The sequence below is a fragment of the Schistocerca nitens genome, chromosome 5 (assembly GCF_023898315.1).
Source record: "Schistocerca nitens isolate TAMUIC-IGC-003100 chromosome 5, iqSchNite1.1, whole genome shotgun sequence".
NCBI classification, from domain to species: domain Eukaryota; kingdom Metazoa; phylum Arthropoda; class Insecta; order Orthoptera; family Acrididae; genus Schistocerca; species Schistocerca nitens.
Window position 1 is genome coordinate 512,923,374 of NC_064618.1, and position 19,751 is coordinate 512,943,124.

The following is a 19,751-nucleotide window of genomic DNA, read 5'->3' on the forward strand; positions in this document are numbered from 1 at the left end:
CCTTTTGTCCATTTAAGTGTTAGTTGCCCTTCCATCGTTCTTGTGGTTTTTCCTTTCCCTCTGTTTTGTGTTGTCAGTCACACTTGTTTTATCCTCACCCTTGTGGCTTTGTTTTATTTGGAACAAGGGACCAATGACCTAGCAGTTTGGTCCCCCCCCCTTAAACCAACAAACCAAAGCTTCACTGTGGCAGAAATTCAAAAATTGTTAGAGGAAACTTGTGCACAGAAAACTGGAATAATTTTATACATAATATGGAAAAGGGTCTTCATTAAATCTGAAATGCTGAAGAGAGAATAGAAAATTATAGCAAAGTTATAATCATGTTTACAGATAATTACAATAACTCGTCGATGGGCCATAGAACAGTTAATTACATGGTTGGGGAAAGAAGTGACACACAGCAGAGTGGCATTCACCCTTTGCCATAAATTAGTGTTTTTGATCATGATTTGTTACCGTATTTTGAGTGATTAACTTCTATTGCTCTTCCAAAACAATTCTAATCTCATTACTGAGAAATGCCCTCCTGCATAAGCGCAAGATACTAAATGCACACTACAGTGATTTGTAAGTACTTAACACTTATTATTAATGTAACAGATTTATTGTCATAGTCACAAATAGGATTTACATCAATTTGAGCACCCCTTTTGTACCATTGATGCCACTTAATTGTGAATCATACTGTTGCATTTATTAAGACATGCAAATAAGCGTGTTTGTTAAGTGATAAACTTATTATGACCATGAAAAGTGAACTCAGTATTTCACATTAACAGGGTGTGTGTGAAGGTAGTCATTCTGGAGCAGCCATACTTCATGCATACACAATGGCCAACTGGCAACAAAGCCCCCTTCCATTCTCAGCTATGTTTTGCTCTCAATTGTTATTCTGTTCCGGCTAATAAATGAATGCAAGCAATTTGCCATAGGGGCCATACAAAGAATTATTGCACTGAATTTAAAAGTTCATATTTTCTGAATGTCATCATTGTACTGTAACTGAACCACGTCTGCTCCCTGTACTAAAAGTGCCTCACATACACTTTGTCCATTGTGTTTAATTTGATTGGAATCCCTCTTACTGTACTCCTAATTTCCTTCATTACCAGAACTAACTTCACAGCCGAGGGGGGACACAGTATTTTGTTTTCTGAATAGCCTCTGCAGAATGGTAATGGTAACTTGTTTACCATTTAGGAAATTTGGATATTTAGATCTTTTACCAACGTATGTAGCACCCTTACTGATAAAACTGCTCTTTAGAATTCAACTTTTGTCACTATTTAATGCCAGTAAATGGTGTCTTCTTACTGGTACCCATACTATTGTTGCTTTCCCTACTGTCCCGTTAGTACTTTCCCTTGTAGTTTGCTTGCTTTTTGTCTTACTATTACTCTGTTGTCTAAATACATATCTCCATAGCATTTTTTCACTTTTACAGGTCAAGACTACATGATCTGTTCAACCAGATAGAGAAAGAATTTGAAGCACTTTACACAGAGAATTTAAATTGTGAGTATACACTTTCTCACTGCTGCGTGTTACATTTAAGTTGATTACGGGACATGTTGTTCTCGTATCATATTACCATTTAATATACGTGTTGCCTGTAACAATGTTATTGACTACCACCCAAAAATAATCCAAATCATATTTTAGCTTATATCCATTAGTACAGATAAAGACAGAAAATGTTTATTTTACTGACCAGATAAAATTAAGTGCAGTCTCTGACTGGAAAATCAGCTGTAAAGAACAACAGAAATTATGTGACTGCAGATACAATAATATTGTGAATTGTGTACTGAGAATGGAAAAATTGGAAAAAATGAATGTCACATTGGTATAATACATTTAAAAGTGTAAGATAGACTTTGCAGTCACTGGCAACTAGTTTAGAAAAAAAATGTGTAACTCCTCATGAAGACTATAAACTGATGGGCCAAATACTATGACCACTGCCCACCACAAGGTTGTAGGCTGCCTGGTGGTGCTGAGGGCCTGTGATATGTTAACAGAAGTATATGAGCGGAACAGAGACAAATGGGGAATCATTCTAGCAATGATAAGTGGTGCAAATGGAGGAAATCCGCCAACTTGAAACGACTTTGACAAAAGCCAGATTGTTGTATCCCTGTGCCTGGGAGCGAGCAACTCTGAAACAGCAAGCTGGTTGGCTGTTTGCGTGCTACTGCCGTTAGTATGTACGGAATGTGGTTGGAGAATGCTGAAACCATGAGTAGGCGACAAGAAGTTGGTTATCCATACCTCATCACAGAACATAGGGATCGGAGGCTTGCCTGTGCTCTGAAGCAGGATAGGCAGCAATCTGTTGCAGATCTGATGACAGAGTACAGTACTGGCACAGGCACAAGCTCAGCGGACAGTATTGAACTTGGTATTCTGGCTCAGAGGATCCCTACATATTTCCATATTGACTCTACAACATACGTCAATTATGATTACAGTGGGCGCAGGATCATTGGGATTGGACTTCGGATCAATGGAATCATGTTGCCTAGTTAGACGATTCTCATTTATTGTTAAACAAGGTCGATGGTCGTGTCTAAATACTCTTCATCCAGGCAAACAGCTGATTGAAACATTCAGCAGGTTGGTGGGAGACATTTACCAGGGCTTCCATTGAACCTGTGGTTGTAATTGAAGGCACCATGACAGCTGTGTACTATGTGAACATTATTAGCGACCGCCTGTAACCCCGTTATGTTTGATGTCTTCCTCAACAGTGATGGCATCTTCCAGGAGGGTAACTGCCCCCAGGGCGAGAATCGTGCTGCAGTGGTTTGAGGAGCATGATAGTGAACTCGAGTTGATGTCTTGGCCATCAAATTCAACTTATTTGAATCCAGTGAAATCCAAGTGGGATGCTATCGGGTGCCAGCTTTGTGCCCACAAACCAACCACCCATAAATTACGGAAATGTGTGACCTATGCTTAGACATCTGGTGCCACAAACTTCTGGAAACCCATCAAGTACTTGTCAAATCTATGGCATGCAGAATCTCTTTTGAATTGTGTTCTAGAAGTGGGCCAGCACACTTTTAAGTAGGTGGTCATAATGTTTTGGCTCACCAGTGTATGTATTTGCATACAGTGTGTATAGAGGTGAATGAGCAAAATTCAGAAGATTGATGCCATCGGTCACTTACTGCTATGGATGCTGGCAAGAAAAATAGTGTACATTTCTGGACTAGATATGTTTAATTGTTTTGAGGACAAGAGGCTCCACACCTCTCCAACAACTGAGTTTGCATGGTGAGTGTACAACCCATCTGAAAAAGTGTATTGATGCAGTATAACAGGAAGGGGGTAATTTTCGCTGTATTTGTAATGTTCAGTGAGCTAGCTGCCAATCATATACAACCATAAGCTCTGAGTGCATATCAGCACCCATTATTTGGCACGATAATGGAATATTGTATATTACAAGGAATTGGGATCTTCAGTTAAACCTCAAGATTTGTTGTGCTCTCATTGTGTAAGTGACATTTGATGAAAACCTGTATATAGTGTGCAATGTGTGGTGAACCTGCCATACCTGGATCATTTTGAATCCAAGTTGACTTTTAATTTTGTAGCTGATTTGGCACAAATGGGTTTTAGCTCTTGTTTACAAAATGGTTTATATTTCTTCTTCATAAAATACTCCAATCAGTGTAGAGTTCCACCATCTTTACTAAGAGGATACTAGATAGAGTTCCTAGAGCAAAAGCTCTTCGAAGAACTACTGTTTGTCCATTATAAGTTGACTGTTCATGTGGTGATTGTCTCAGGAATGGCAGGTGGTGTGCCTTACAACCCCCCCCCCCCTCCCAATTGAACTTCAAAGAAGAGAGGACTGGTTACAGTAAGGCAGTGAAGACTGCTTGCCACAATCCTGGCACCATTACCGTTAACAATGTGCACAGTGATACTTCTGGCATCACTAGTAAAATTGTCAAATTATCATGGACAAAGAGTAATAACTGTAACAGGATGTGTGTCAGTGTGTTTATGATGCTAAACAATTATACTATTTTATATTCAGAAAAGTGTACTCTGTGGTAGAGGAATGCTGAGATGAGTGAAGTGGCGTTTAATTTCAGTTACAAAATTTTCTGCTTTGGATATTAGAGAGTAAACCTGCATAAGCTAAAAGAACAGTAGGTGGAAGAAGATTTGTGTTGATGTAACAATGATGAACTAGAAAAATTGGTTACTTTTACACTTAAAGTTGGTTCTCCAGTATTACCAGAATTCCCCAACAGCTGATCTTTTACTCCCCAGTGAATGAAATGGCTTCAATATCAACGATGTGGATGTATTACCATATATCCAAAGACCATCTAACTTTGGTGTAAGTGCCAAAGACCCCACATGAAATAGCAGTGACATCTTTGGTAACACAAATGTATCTAAATTGCTTTGGGAATCATGCTGCGTGGAGCGAAGACAGGCTATTATTTTCTGAGGAGAAAAAATCCTGAAAAATTAAGATCATAAAACTGACCGTCATACTCCCAAAACAGAAAAAGCTATCGGGCTCAGAAACAACTGCAGTATATAATTTAATGTGTTGCGTTGGGTGGAAAATCCCAGCTTAAATCAGCACTAATTTCTTTACGGCACTTGAAAAAGGTAGCTCTAAACACACACCACACACACACACACACACACACACACACACACACGGAAAGAGACGTTGTGTGTTGTCTCACTTTTAAAGACAGTTATTTCCACAATCAAGTACGGGGGAGGATCGGAATGTAATGCACGATAATTTTTTTCTCCCCTGATATTGCAGGTTGAATGTTGAAATTTCACAATAATATAGTTGGAAGTTTGTGCTACAGAGTATATTTTGTTGTCATGTGCAGCTCTAGCAAGAGAAGCTTGAACTATGAAACAAACGCGGCACACATGTTATGTTGTCAACTTGTGAAGAGTACTAAAGTGTAGTTCGATATCTGTCATCTGAATGTAAACTGAGTGAAATTCACTGGGGCATGTATGGGGACGACCTTATGGACCATAGTCATGTCTCCAGATGGTGTGCATTCTTCCAAGAGGGTGGTGTGAACATTAGTGATTCCCCATGCTCTGGGTGGGTAACAGCTGCAACCATGCAGAATGTCGGAGCCATTGGGGCAGCTATTTGTTTGGTCCCATGAAGAAATTGCTGCCCGGCCAACTCTTTGTGACAGATGCAGAAGTGAAATCAGCAGTCTGCGGATTGCTATACTCCAACGAAATGGACTTTAACAAACAGGCTTATTGAAACTGGTACCACAATGGGAGAAATGTGTTGAGAGCTTCGGTGACTAAGTAGGAAAGTAGTTAAAAGATGTAAGTTAATTTGTGATTTTTATTTATTTATTTTTTTGTTTTGTACATATTAAACGTTTTGGTAATAAAATCATTGTGCGGTACTTTCTGACTTTCCTCGTTAAAATGTTAAAAAAAGAGGAGGAAGAAAACGACCAAAAGAAAGTCTACATAGCCATTAGAGCACATGCCATTGGTATTATTTGATGAGATGGAAGTTGACCTGACCATAGAAAATATAAAGGTTGGCATCTGCTGGACAAAACTTATAGTCTGCCAACCAAATTGTCTTGCACCCTGCCCCTTTCCAAATTTCTGTTTAGTTACGAGTGCTATTTGGAACACGTGACATAATTATCATTATTTTAATTGTGGGGATATGGAAAGGCCCATTAAGTGCCAAGAAGAGAGTAACAAAACAGCATTATTTGGGCTATAAGCCATAACAGGAAAATCTACCGTATTTTACGAACTGTAAGACTCACTTTATTTTTCAAAAAATTGCCTCTAAAATTCAGGTGCATCTTATACTCGAAATTAATATAAAAACGTCCAGTGTTTGATTTAAAGTTCCCACCAGTCTTAAATATGGGCATATATTTGGTATTGTGGGAAATCTATATCTGTCTGGCAACATTGGAGTCAACTGGCAGCAGCAGTGCAGCGATGTGACGAACACGAGTTGCGGGGTTTTATAAGCTTGCTAACACTGTCTCCCTCCTGCCCTGCCATCACAAACCTAGAACATTGTCTAGCCTGTGATGCATCATTGCAGTTTATTGTGCCACTTCAGGTGACTTTCAGGGATTTTAAAAGTCAGGTTTTTTTGTCTGGCTTTGCAATCTAATAATAAATATGGTATTTTTAAAAAAATTGATTAAAAATTAAGGTGCATCTTACAGTCCATAGCATCTTATAGCCCTTAAAATACAGTAGGCAGATCCAGAAAATATGTACTTTTGGTATGAAATGTATTGTTAGTGTAGGTGATAAGTTTAACTTTTAGGGAAACATTTCAGCATCAGAACTTGGCTGCAGATTGTCCAACAAAATCAGTGGACAAGCATTGGTGCTTATGAAATGAGTGCGTACATGCAGTGCTACTAGATGGGAACACTTATTATGTGTTTACACAATCCACAATGTCAAAAGGAAATTTATGTATTATGTCTGTCTAAGCACTAGGTAAACGCAGAAAAACTATGAATTATCAGTCCCTTTATGAGGGAAAATGTAAAAAGAGGAAGAGTTGTTGTGTGTGTTAAAAGTAACATGAAATTCAAATTTATTGAAACCAGTAATATCTGCTTGGATCGGCAATTTTGAGCCTGTGACTGTGACTTGTTACTACTGGAAAAGTAGGTAATAATTACTACGGTGTATGGATCCCCACTGCGAAACTGTCAAATATTCTTAGAAAAATCTGAGTTGTTTTTATGCCACCTAGCAGACAAAACAAAGCGAATGATAATCTGTGAAGATTTCAATATCAGTTTGTTAGAAACATTCAGTAAAAGATACGATTTGGAAACATTACTTCACACTTGAGTTGTTAATTCTCCCAGCAGTCTGGACTCGCATTCGGGAGGACGACGGTTCAATCCCGTCTCCAGCCATCCTGATTTAGGTTTTCATTGATTTCCCTAAATCGTTTCAGGCAAATGCCGGGATGGTTCCTTTGAAAGGGCACGGCCGATTTCCTTCCCAATCCTTCCATAAACCGAGCTTGCGCTCCGTCTCTAATGACCTCGTTGTCGACGGGACGTTAAACACTAACAACCACCACCACCACCATCTCCCAGCAGTATTACATAGGAAAGTGGTACATGTATAGACAACATTTTTGTAGGTGAACACTTAATAATTGATATAAATGTTTATGTAACAGTGAAAGGCCTTTCTGACCATAGTGCACAACTACTCACATTAAATAACCTAGCAGACTGCAAAGAAACAGGCGTGTGGAAAACATTTGAATAATTAATCACTAAACAACAGAAAGTTTGATGTCAATCATACAGGAAGCTGACAGGACGGATGGCAGTTCCAAATTAAATGTGTTTATAGATGAGCTTCTTTCAGTCTTTAACATTTTCTCCTCCCACCATCCCCACCCAAACCAAAAACTTACAAAAACCTAGAACTGGTTACGTGCTGCAAAAAATAATGGGCTGTCCTAAGGAGAGTGATTAAGAAACTCAACCTGAATATAATGCCTGAAATTAATCATTCAGATAGTAAAATGAAATCTGTAGACAATAATTAAAGGACAAAATGGGTAATAGTAGAGAAATGAGAGAGCTTTTTTTATAGAAGAAAACAGTCAAATCAGTGTATGTTACCAGGCAGGTAGCCAATGTATGTAATAATTGTGTCCTTGAAATAGCTCAGATGGTTGGCATTGACATTGTGGAATAAAATAATAGAATACGTGCAAAATGTAACACAAAGTATATACAGAAAACTCACAATTACTTCAATACAAATAAAACAGTTTCTTCGTCAGTCACTTGTTTATTTTGCCACTATGCATTTCGATGATTCATACCATCACCTCCAGGTGGAGATTTGTTTATTTACATGGCTGATATTGGTGAAGAGTACAGATATCTTTTCAGTCACAGACCAAAGGCAGTGTAATGTATTGTGCATCTTTTGCTGTTGATAAAAATTGTTCATTTAGAAAAGGCACTTTAGAGGTTAAAAAACATGAATTTCTGACAGTGAATTATACTCACAGGGACAGTTGTTGTTGTTGTGGTCTTCAGTCCTGAGACTGGTTTGATGCAGCTCTCCATGCTACTCTATCCTGTGCAAGCTTTTTCATCTCCCAGTACCTACTGCAACCTACATCCTTCTGAATCTGCTTAGTGTATTGATCTCTTGGTCTCCCTCTACGATTTTTACCCTCCACGCTGCCCTCCAATGCTAAGTTTGTGATCCCTTGATGCCTCAAAACATGTCCTACCAACCGATCCCTTCTTCTAGTCAAGTTGTGCCACAAACTTCTCTTCTCCCCAATCCTATTCAATACCTCCTCATTAGTTACGTGATCTACCCACCTTATCTTCAGCATTCTTCTGTAGCACCACATTTCGAAAGCTTCTATTCTCTTCTTGTCCAAACTATTTATCGTCCATGTTTCACTTCCATACATGGCTACACTCCATACAAATACTTTCAGAAACGACTTCCTGACACTTAAATCTATACTCGATGTTAACAAATTTCTCTTCTTCAGAAACGATTTCCTTGCCATTGCCAGTCTACATTTTATATCCTCTCTACTTCGACCATCATCAGTTATTTTACTCCCTAAATAGCAAAACTCCTTTACTACTTTAAGTGTCTCATTTCCTAATCTAATCCCCTCAGCATCACCCGATTTAATTTGACTACATTCCATTATGCTCATTTTGCTTTTGTTGATGTTCATCTAATATCCTCCTTTCAAGACACTGTCCATTCCGTTCAACTGCTCTTCCAAGTCCTTTGCTGTCTCTGACAGAATTCCAATGTCATCGGCGAGCCTCAAAGTTTTTACTACTTCTCCATGAATTTTAATACCTACTCCGAATGTTTCTTTTGTTTCCTTTACTGCTTGCTCAATATACAGATTGAATAACATCAGGGAGAGGCTACAACCCTGTCTCACTCCTTTCCCAACCACTGCTTCCCTCTCATGCCCCTCGACTCTTATAACTGCCATCTGGTTTCTGTACAAATTGTAAATAGCCTTTCGCTCCTTGTATTTTACCCCTGCCACCTTCAGAATTTGAAAGAGAGTATTCCAGTTAACGTTGTCAAAAGCTTTCTCTAAGTCTACAAATGCTAGAAATGTAGGTTTGCCTTTTCTTAATCTTTCTTCTCAGATAAGTCGTAAGGTTAGTATTGCCTCACGTGTTCCAACATTTCTACGGAATCCAAACTGATCTTCCCCGAGGTCCGCTTCTACCAGTTTTTCCATTCGTCTGTAAAGAATTTGCGTTAGTATTTTGCAGCTGTGACTTATTAAACTGATAGTTCGGTATTTTTCACATCTGTCAACACCTGCTTTCTTTGGGATTGGAATTATTATATTCTTCTTGAAGTCTGTTGGTATTTCGCCTGTCTCATACATCTTGCTCACCAGATGGTAGAGTTTTGTCATGACTGGTTCTCCCAAGGCCATCAGTAGTTCTAATGGAATGTTGTCTACTCCCGGGGCCTTGTTTCGACTCAGGTCTTTCAGTGCTCTGTCAAACTCTTCACGCAGTATCTTATCTCCCATTTCATCTTCATCTACATCCTCTTCCATTTCCATAATATTGTCCTCAAGCACATCACCCTTGTATAAACCCTCTATATACTCCTTCCACCTTTCTGCCTTCCCTTCTTTGCTTAGAACTGGGTTTCCATCTGAGTTCTTGATATTCATACAAGTGGTTCTCTTCTCTCCAAAGGTCTCTTTAATTTTCCTGTAGGCAGTATCTATCTTACCCCTAGTGAGACAAGCCTCTACATCCTTACATTTGTCCTCTAGCCATCCCTGCTTAGCCATTTTGCACTTCCTGTCGATCTCATTTTTGAGGTGTTTGTATTTCTTTTTGCCTGCTTCATTTACTGCATTTTTATATTTTCTCCTTTCATCAGTTAAATTCAGTATTTCTTCTGTTACCCAAGGATTTCTATTAGCCCTCGTCGTTTTACCTACTTGATCGTCTGCTGCCTTCACTACTTCATCCCTCAGAGCTACCCATTCTTCTTCTACTGTATTTCTTTCCCCCATTCCTGTCAATTGTTCCCTTCTGCTCTCCCTGAAACTCTCTACAACCTCTGGTTCTTTCAGTTTATCCAGGTCCCAACTCCTTAAATTCCCACCTTTTTGCAGTTTCTTCAGTTTCAATCTGCAGTTCATAACCAATAGATTGTGGTCAGAATCCACATCTGCCCCTGGAAATGTCTTACAATTTAAAACCTGGTTCCTAAATCTCTGTCTTACCATTGTATAATCTATCTGATACCTTTTAGTATCTCCAGGATTCTTCCAGGTATACAACCTTCTTTTATGATTCTTGAACCAAGTGTTAGCTATGATTAAGTTATGCTCTGTGCAAAATTCTACAAGGCGGCTTCCTCTTTCATTTCTTCCCCCCAATCCATATTCTCCTACTATGTTTCCTTCTCTCCCTTTTCCTACTGACAAATTCCAGTCACCCATGACTATTAAATTTTCGTCTCCCTTCACTACCTGAATAATTTCTTTTATCTCGTCATACATTTCATCAATTTCTTCATCATCTGCAGAGCTAGTTGGCATATAAACTTGTACTACTGTAGTAGGCATGGGCTTTGTGTCTATCTTGGCCACAATAATGCGTTCACTATGCTGTTTGTAGTAGCTAACCCGCACTCCTATTTTTTTATTCATTATTAAACCTACTCCTGCATTACCCCTATTTGATTTTGTATTTATAAATCTCTAATCACCTGACCAAAAGTCTTGTTCCACCTGCCACCGAACTTCACTAATTGCCACTATATCTAACTTTAACAAGGGACAGTATAGTTGTAAAATGTCTGCATACTGTTGCCTGATGTACATCCTCTCCACTGCACATTATACAGGGTGTTTGAAAAAGAACTCCCTAGTTTTAATTTGTCCTGGAATCTTTTGAAAGTGACTCACACTATTATAGTTTGTGGTGTTTGATTCATTAACTCTCAAAGTTTGGCTCCCCTGCAGTTGTCACGTCTGATCTTGAGATGACACCAGTGCTGTTATTTCCTCTGTTCCCTCAAAGTCCAAGCATGCGTGCAGTGCAGAGCAACTCGGCAACAATGTGTATTCCCCAACACAAAGCATAGTGTGTTATTTGGCTTGTAAAAAGTAAGTCAGTTATAACAGTGCACCACAATTTTAGATGTCAGTGTGGTGGTGAACTACCTGCAGCAAAACTTCTTCTGAAGGTGAATAGGTAGGGCTGGCCCACTGCCTTGCCCACCACAAAACCCAGACTTAACGCCACTGGAGTTTTTCTTTTATGGGCACATAAAAAATGATGTGTACAGTGAAAAGACCAGCGACATCAATCATTTATGAGAAAGAATTGCCGCGGCAGTTGGGACAGTTACACCTGAAATATTTGTGAATATGTGTCGAGAAGTGGAATATAGTCTCGACGTGTGCAGGGCAACAAATGGATCCCACATTGAAGTCTACTAACATTAAACAAAACTTGAATGAACTTTCTTTCATGACATGTACTCATTGATGTAATTTTTGATTAATTTCCCCATCAAACTTACACTTAAAACTAGGGAGTTCTTTTTCAAACACCCTGAGTTTTCACTGTCATTTCAAAGAAATTATACTTAATCACAGGTATGTTTCTGTACATTGGATACAGTTAAAAGATTAAATGGTTTCTACAGAAATATGTTTTCCTTTTTTAAGTATATGAATGACTACACCAGAATACTGACATGTGAAAAACTCTGCTAGTATATTAGGTGCTGTATACAGGATGGTCCATGAAGATATGCAAATATTTTAATATGTTATTCTACAAGTAAAACTAAAGATAAAAGTTCATATAAACATAGGTCCCAAATGTTTAGTTATGGAGATACGGCTAATAAAATGTTTTGGCTGAAATTTAGCAACTTAGTTGTCATGAAGCCATTGCAAAACTGTAAGATGCTAAAGTAAAGCATGATTTCCAGTTATTTTGTTGTTGTTGATCTGGTGGTGAAACCAATAAAACATTTCCCATATGTGTATCCGCAGTAGTTTCCCAGAACATCCAGAGAAGCAAAGACGTAATTTCGTAAAATTTTTAATTTATTAACTACTTGGCCCAATTTGTTTTTAAATTCCAGACAGTTGCACAAAGTTTTCAACAGAAGTTGTAGAGAATTTAATTTTGGAAAAATGATGGTTATAATGTTAACTGAAACTGTATGAATGAATGTGTCAGATAATCTGCTTTTATTAATATCATAGTACAAGTTAAATTGGAAAAAGAAAGCTCAGTGTTGAGGGAGTTATACAGTGTACATACAGTTTCACAATACATTCATAATAAATGTTCAAAAATGTCTCCACCGAGTACAGTGCATTTAGCTGCACATGTATTAACAGATTCTGTTGCTCATTTCAGTTTCACAGGGTTGTTCTTAATTTTCAATAATTCAAAAACGGTCTTAATCGCATTCATTATTATTATTCTTTCCTTTCTCAGACGTTATGTCTGGTTAAAAATAGAAAGTGACGTGGACCTTGATCAAGTGTGACTTCCTTTTAACTGTACGGTATATGTTACATTGCGTTTAGGAACTTTTGGGTAATTGAACATGTATCAATAATTACATATTTCTGTAGTTGTATATATACGTTTGGATGTAGCTGTATTGCATTGATGTACTGGTGGATATTGTGTGGTATGACTCCTGTAGTTGATAGTATAATTGGTATAATGTCAACTTTATCCTGATGCCACATGCCCTTGACTTCCTCAGCCAGTTGGATGTATTTTTCAATTTTTTCCTCCTGTTTTCTTCTGTATATTTGTTGTATTGGGTATGGATATTTCGATTAGTTGTGTTAATTTCTTCTTTTTATTGGTGAGTATGATGTCAGGTTTGTTATGTGGCGTTGTTTTATCTGTTATAATGGTTCTGTTCCAGTATAATTTGTATTCATCATTCTCCTGTACATTTTGTGGTGCATACTTGTATGTGGGAACGTGTTGTTTTATTAGTTTATGTTGTATGGCAAGTTGTTGTATTATTTTTGCTACATTGTCATGTCTTCTGGGGTATTCTGTATTTGCTAGTATTGGACATCCACTTGCGTTGTGATCTACTGTTTCTATTTGTTGTTTGCAAAGTCTGCATATTTATCTGTTGTTGTTGTTGGGATCTTTAATAATATGCTTGCTGTAATATCTGGTGTTTGTTTGATCCTGTATTGCAATCATGAATCCTTCAGTTTCACTGTATATATTGCCTTTTCTTAGCCATGTGTTGGATGCGTCTTGATCAATGTGTGGCTGTGTTAGATGATACGGGTGCTTGCCATGTAGTGTTTCCTTTTTTCAATTTACTTTCTCCGTATCTGTTGATATTATGTGATCTAAAGGGTTGTAGAAGTGGTTATGAAATTGCAGTGGTGTAGCTGATGTATTTATATGAGTGAGTGATTGCTTTGTGTATTTTGCTAGTTTCTGCTCGTTCTATAAACAATTTTCTTAAATTGTCTACCTGTCCATAATGTAGGTTTTCTATGTCGATAAATCCCCTTCCTCCTTCCTTTCTGCTTAATGTGAATCTTTCTGTCGCTGAATGTATATGATGTATTCTATATTTGTGGCATTGTGATCGTGTAAGTGTATTGAGTGCTTCTAGGTCTGTGTTACTCCATTTCACTACTCCAAATGAGTAGGTCAATATTGGTATAGCATAAGTATTTATAGCTTTTGTCTTGTTTCTTGCTGTCAATTCTGTTTTCAGTATTTTTGTTAGTCTTTGTCTATGTTTTTCTTTTAGTTCTTCTTTAATATTTGTATTATCTATTCCTATTTTTTGTCTCTATCCTAGATATTTATAAGCATCTGTTTTTTCCATCGCTTCTATGCAGTCGCTGTGGTTATCCATATGTAATCTTCTTGTTTAGCGTGTTTTCCCTTGACTAAGCTATTTTTCTTACATTTGTCTGTTCCAAAAGCCATATTTATATCATTGCTGAATACTTCTGTTATCTTTAGTAATTGGTTGAGTTGTTGATTTGTTGCTGCCAGTAGTTTTAGATCATCCATGTACAGCAAATGTGTGATTTTGTGTTGGTATGTTCCAGTAATATTGTATCCTTAATTTGTATTATTTAGCATGTTGGATAGTGGGTTCACAGCAAGGCAGATGTGATATTATTTGAATTTGTTTGGATATTAAGTGTGGTTTTCCAATTTTTCATTACTATGTTTAGGAACTGTATCAATTTAGGATCTACTTTGTATATTTCCAATATTTGTAGTAACCATGAGTAGGGTACACTATCAAAAGCTTTTTGGTAATCAATGTATGTGTAGTGTAGCGACCTTTGTTTAGTTTTAGCTTGATATGTCACCTCTGCGTCTATTATCAGTTGCTCTTTACATCCTCGTGCTCCTTTGCAACAGGCTTTTTGTTCTTCATTTATAATTTTGTTCTGTGTTGTATGTGTCATTAATTTCTGTGTAATGACTGAAGTTAATATTTTGTGTATTGTTGGTAGGCCTGTTATGGGGCGATATTTAGCTGAGTTTGCTGTGTCTGCTTGATCTTTAGGTTTCAGATAAGTTATTCCATGTGTAAGTGTATCAGGGAATGTGTATGGGTCTGCAATGTAACTGTTAAATAATTTAGTTAGATGTGAATGTGTTGAGGTGAACTTCTTTAGCCAGAAATTTGCTATTTTATCTTTTCCAGGGGCTTTCCAATTGTGAGTAGAATTAATAGCTTGGGTGACTTCATGTTCCAAAATTATCACTTCAGGCATTTGTGGTATCATCTTGTATGTGTCTGTTTCTGCTTGTATCCACCGTGCATGCCTGTTATGTTGTACCGGGTTTGACCATATGTTGCTCCAGAAGTGTTCCATGTCTGTTATGTTTGGTGGATTGTCTATTTTAATGTGTGTGTGTTATCTATTGTCTGGTAAAATTTCTTTTGGTTTGTATTGAATGTTTGGTTTTGTTTCCTTCTTTTTTCACTTTTTTTGTATCTTCTAAGTCGTTTGGCCAATGCTTGTAATTTCTGCTTCTTTTCATCTAATTGCTCTATCGCTTCTTGTTGTGAGATTTCACCTAACCTTTTTCGTTTTCTTTCTGACATTTCATTTCTTATAAATTGTGTTAGCTGTCCGATGTCTTTTCTTAGTTTTTCTATTCTGATCTGTAGCCTGTGTTGCCATGCTGGTTTTGTGGGTTTCTTCTGTGTGTTGGTTGGTTCTGATCTCTGCCTAGTGTGTATATTTAGTGTAGTGAGTGCTCCTATATAAACCAGTAGTTGTAACTCTTCCATAGTTGTATTTTGTTGTGTATGATTGTGTTGATAGTTGTTATTGTTGTTTCGACTTGTGGGTTATTTGGTGGTCTATGCAAGATTGGTCTAATGTCTGTATTTGTGTCTTTGTATTCTATATGTGTCAGCTGAAATTTTTCTTCTATATATAACATGTGTGTCACTTCGTGTTCTATTTGTGCTTGTTCTGGTGGCTGTCTTAAGATTTCGTTTTCCTCTGATTGTTTAATTGATGCGTGTTGTTCTTCGTTTGTTTGCTCTGGGATGTTTGAGTCCATTACTGTATTTTCTTCTTCTTCTTCTTCTTCTTCTTCTGATTGCACATTATTTTGTTCCAGTATTTGTTGTACTTGTTGTTTGATGTTTTCTAATTCTGACTGGGGTATCCTGTTATTTTTGATTATTACACGGATCTGATCAGCTAGTCGTTGTTCTGTTAAAATTTTTAATTCTGGGTATCTGGTAATAAATGTTGTGTATACTTGTGATCTGTATCCAGTTGTGTTGGTTCCTAGGTTTGTTGCTTGGTAATAACAGAACATGAGGTGTCGATTAACTTCATCTGACCATCTCATCCTCTGTCTTTGTTTTCCTTCTAGGGTGGTTGCAGGAAGCATATCCTGCAAAACACCTCTATTTGGATTTAAATCATTTTCCAGTTGGCTAGCAGTGTCGTTACCATTGTGGTTGGGCATAGGCTTCAAAAGTCGTCCCCGACCATGACGGCGCTTGTCCGAGGCTTCTTTAGTTCTGTCCTGTACCAACTAATCACACTAAAAGGGGGGTTAGCCCTATTTGTGGTTTGTTCTTTTCGTCGCCTTTTACGACTGGCAGAACATACCGGAGGCCTATTCTTTTCCCGGGCCTCCACTGGGTTTATTATTATTATTATTATTATTATTATTATTATTATTATTATTATTATTATTATACTGCCAAGCGGTTTCAACCCGACGTAGAGGTCATCTTCTGGGCGTTTACACCATTGGTCGACTGCTGGTGGTGTCACTCCTGTCTACATAACGGCAGGAAACTATGATGTGTAAACACCCAGAAGATGACCCCCTACGTCGGGTTGAAACCGGTCGGCGGTATAATAATAATAATAATAAATGCGATTAAGACTGTTTTTGAATTACTGATTAATCATACTAATTGCTGCTTCTCTCCATAACCATGTTGTCCAAAAATCTGTTATTAATTTTGTCTATTGCATTCATAATGCGAGCAAGTAATGCCTCACATGTATTGACTTTGTCCTCATAAACTATACTCAAAAATCCATTGGTGTTAAATTGGTTGAACTGGGTGGCCACAGACCTGTAGCACCACGACCAATGCATTTCTGGAGAAAATGTTCATTTAAATGTGCAGTAACGGTGTTGGTGAAATGTTGAGGCACACCATCATGTTGAAAATACATTTGCAATCGTGTAGCAAGTGGAACATCTTTAATCAAGCGGGGCATTTCTTCTTGAAGGAATTGTAAGTACATCTCGCCAGTTAGATGATATGGGAAAATGAATGGTTCAGTAAAGTGGGTCTTGACAGCAGTGCTAAATCGCCACTGGAAATTGCCTTGCACTATTGCATGGGAGTTCGCCTCAGACCATACGTGATCGTTACGTATATTGTTTATACCATCTCATGTAAACTGTGCCTCATCAGCAAGTAAAATATATTTGTGTAACCACTGACTAGTATTTAACCAGTGGCACAACTCCAAGTGAAGGGCACGTTCTCACAGATGTAAATGGCCGGCCGCGGTGGTCTCGCGGTTCTAGGCGCGCAGTCCGGAACCGTGCGACTGCTACGGTCGCAGGTTCGAATCCTGCCTCGGGCATGGATGTGTGTGATGTCCTTAGGTTAGTTAGGTTTAAGTAGTTCTAAGTTCTAGGGGACTAATGACCACAGCAGTTGAGTCCCATAGTGCTCAGAGCCAACAGATGTAAATGATACACTTTTTGTTTATAGTAAGGATGCAGATTATTGTACTTCAGTGTACACCATACCTTAGATTGGGAAATGCCTAATTGTTGAGAGATACGTCGTGTACTGGTACCCGGGCCATGTTGAACAGCATCCATAACATCCTCATCATCTTCTAGTGGTTCGCCTACTTTGTTTATTTCTTCATTTGTTGTCCTCGGTGTCAACTTACTGCGTTGCTACACTGGCCGAAAAATGGGTTGTGGAAGTACAACACAGACTACTTAAAAAATGTAGCCAACTGGTGCACAGTTGCGTTTCACCATAATTTAATTTCACTGTTCACAATCTCCCAATATTACACAGTTATATGGCCAGCACACTACTGTTTAACTTTCGATAAGCCTCATTAATAGTTAGCAGGCGAACATCTACATACTGCTACAATAGTTTCCTGGTGAACGTCAACGAGTAGTAAAAACATAAAGTTCACAGCTCTTAAAGAAGAGAAAGGTATGTATGGTGCACTCACTGTTTTAACACACAGCCTAATTGTGTAACACTTATTACACTGTTAATTTGATGCATTGTCATAGTTCCAACCAACACAGGTTCCTTGTCTGAAACTCGGCTATGGACTGACTGTCTCGTGACCAAAAATCAGGCCCTTATATAGCATCACAGTAATAGGTTCTGAAACTTCACATTGTTTGATGTTTAATTTACAGAAATAACAATTAAAACGTAACTCATTAAATTAACTGCATAGATGGAAAAATTCTGTCTTTTTAGCAGTTTCTTCTACTACAAGATTTAGGCCAAATTATTTGTTTCAATTATGAAATTAAGAAATATCATTACACAAACAATACTTTTGATAAAACTGTTAATTACATTGGAATTCATTAAGGGTTGGCTTTCCTAACATATTTTTTAATAGAGCCAAATAAATACTTACAGATTGTTATTAGTTGTTCCTCCAAATGTTTATAATTAGTGAGGATTTAAGTTAAGAAACAATCACTGATTTCGCCCTATAATGAAAGATACTAACTAGGAACAGTCAAAATAAATTCGAAAATCAATTATATTCATAAAACTAAGCACAAAATTAGATCTGGTGTTATATTCTTTAAAACTGAGTGCCAACCATTCTCTAGTATGAAAATACATATTATACTCCCTTATGTTAATAGTAATTAGTTCAAAAAGGAAAAAAGCTAATTTAAGTAGGCAGATGGCAAATTATAATTAAAAATATCCCAACTTGCTTTGTCACATCACTCCCTCATTGGATTGACCAGATAGGTATTGCAAATAGCTAACTGGGCGATTCCATGACCACAAGTGACGCCAGAAATTGGGTTTTAAAACCTACACACAAAGAAATATTACATAAGAAATCTTATCAAAAACTACAGGACATATATTTTTTCAAATTTACTCTTATACTAACTGGACATATGAAAATCCCCATACAAAATATTTACATTCAGCGTATTGCAAAATTATACAAAATGGCCACAAGTTATACTTTTAACAAAAATTTAGGCATCTTCATCATAAGTGATGCCCTTTCTGGGTAAGCGAAGATTACATGATAGGTATCTTTTGATAAAAGTCCTGTCTTGCACAACAAAAAATTAATCCTCATGGGTAGCAAAGAAGTCAAATTACACTGCGGATTGCAGTTATGTTTTGTATTGATCTACAGTTGCGGCACTCATATGCTGTTCCTTATGGACGAAATATTCACAATTACTTCATTGAAGCCAAAATTTCTGAGAGTTGATAAACATCTCAGTTAAAAGACTAAATCCTATTCTTGACACGTGTGCAATATATTCATTTTCATATAAAATGCATCCCTTTCACTGGGGCTGTTTCCATACAAATTGAAATATGGTATTGTCAGACCCCATTATAGTAAAGCTAGCATGACAAATATTTCTGTATTTTACAGATGCTATGGACTATAAAACACACTTTAATTTTAAAGCATTTTTTTGAATCACATTTTTAGCATTTTGATTATTAGACTACAAAGTCAGATTAAAAAAAGTTCTTAGTTTATAAAACCAAACTGACCTAGAAAATACTTGAAAATCATCACCTGAACTTTCTTCTTCTTCTTCTTCTTCTTCTTCTTCTTCTTCTTTGGTGTCATTATCGTTGCTCTCTTCATATATGACTGTCTTCACTGCTGTCAAGAGCATTACTTACGCCGCACTTCTTGAAAGATTTAACAATAATATCTTCTCTCGCTCTAGGCCATGACTAATGTTTTATCCAGTGACACTCTGGTGTGATTGTAGGTCGTTTTAAGGCTTCCTTCAGTGTGAATTCATGTTGTGTTTTATACATCATCCATTTGTTCCATTCCCCTCTCGTATACACTTTTCTGGATTTATTTATCAAGACATCAAGAGGTTGCAATTGTGAAGTAAGTC

The 19,751-nt window shown here is 37.4% G+C and overlaps 1 protein-coding gene across 3 annotated transcripts in view; it reads left to right on the top strand.

Moving 5' to 3' along the window:
• The window catches only part of LOC126259194 (WD repeat-containing protein 37), a 111,998-nt gene that overhangs the window by 38,175 nt on the left and 54,072 nt on the right, over positions 1-19,751 (top strand). For all 3 annotated transcript variants that reach the window (XM_049955785.1, XM_049955784.1, XM_049955786.1), the window contains one exon: positions 1,448-1,518. In XM_049955785.1, the coding sequence (XP_049811742.1) occupies positions 1,448-1,518 (71 nt within the window). The remainder of the gene's footprint in view (positions 1-1,447; positions 1,519-19,751) is intronic.